The sequence below is a fragment of the Sphaeroforma arctica genome, assembly GCF_001186125.1.
Source record: "Sphaeroforma arctica JP610 unplaced genomic scaffold supercont1.10757, whole genome shotgun sequence".
Taxonomy (NCBI): domain Eukaryota; class Ichthyosporea; order Ichthyophonida; genus Sphaeroforma; species Sphaeroforma arctica.
The window spans coordinates 1-901 of record NW_014029801.1 but is presented as its reverse complement, the minus strand read 5'-3'; the positions used below and the strand labels follow the sequence as shown (position 1 = coordinate 901).

The 901-nt window shown below is 42.0% G+C and overlaps 1 protein-coding gene across 1 annotated transcript; it reads right to left on the bottom strand.

The window, feature by feature from the left end:
* Positions 1 to 328: 328 nt before the first annotated feature.
* SARC_17435 (hypothetical protein) lies at positions 329 to 704 on the bottom strand (the record flags this gene model as incomplete). Its single annotated transcript, XM_014288472.1, has 1 exon — positions 329 to 704. A coding segment is annotated over exon 1 (357 nt), but the record flags the coding sequence as incomplete, so codon positions are not given.
* Positions 705 to 901: the final 197 nt, after the last annotated feature.

The window sequence follows — 901 nt, the reverse complement described above, 5'->3', positions numbered from 1 at the left end:
TTTGGTGGTAGCCTTGCTTCCAATCGATGGTTGAAAAAATATCTTCGCCATTTCCATTCTTCTCAGCAATTCATTAATTCACGGTAAGCGAAAGTTGTGTGTAGGTATAAGCGCGTTTATAGGGCTCATATTAAATCACATGCGAACCTTATTTAACGTGCCATCGGAGTTAAACTGGTCTACCGCCAAAAGTGCAAGGTTGACTGGAGTCGGTTCGTAGTTGACTGCAATTATGTACCCCGACCATGCCTAACCTATTATCGGACTACCTGTTCGTGACGCCACGCAACGTAGTTTCGCGTTTGACATTCAACTTCGAAAAGTCTACTTTTGTCAAGTCTAAGCCCACGTATCCATTGTTGAATTTGAACTGAGCCCAGTCGGTAATCTTGATCTTGTTATTCTCAAAAATAAGATTCTTTAGCTTCTTCGTGAATTGAGGTATCATCTCCCTCACTGTCCTAGGAGGCTTGTACACAGGCTTCAGCAAATCATCATCTGACTGATCTTTCTGTGGGTCTCTGTTCGTCGGTAAACTGGTAACCGTAATACTTAGCGATATCAAATCCCCCATCCCTACTATCAAATCGTAGTTTGGCGAAGTGTTACAGACGACCGCCTTTGTAACTGTTGTCCTTTGATCAGTGAGGGTAAGCCTCAAATCTATGGCCATGTTTCGACACATAATCTCCCTTTCGTCAGCTAATTTTAGTATAATTGGTTTTGATTTACGAGATATATCAGTTATCTTACAGAATCTCGATGATATACATGAAATCTGCGACCCCGGATCCAACAACGCTTTTATTTCATGCCCATTAACTCGTACATCTAGAAAGACGCGCTCATTTTGCGGTGCATTCTTTTGTTTCAGTGACAAGCTTCGGTAAGATTGTCACCT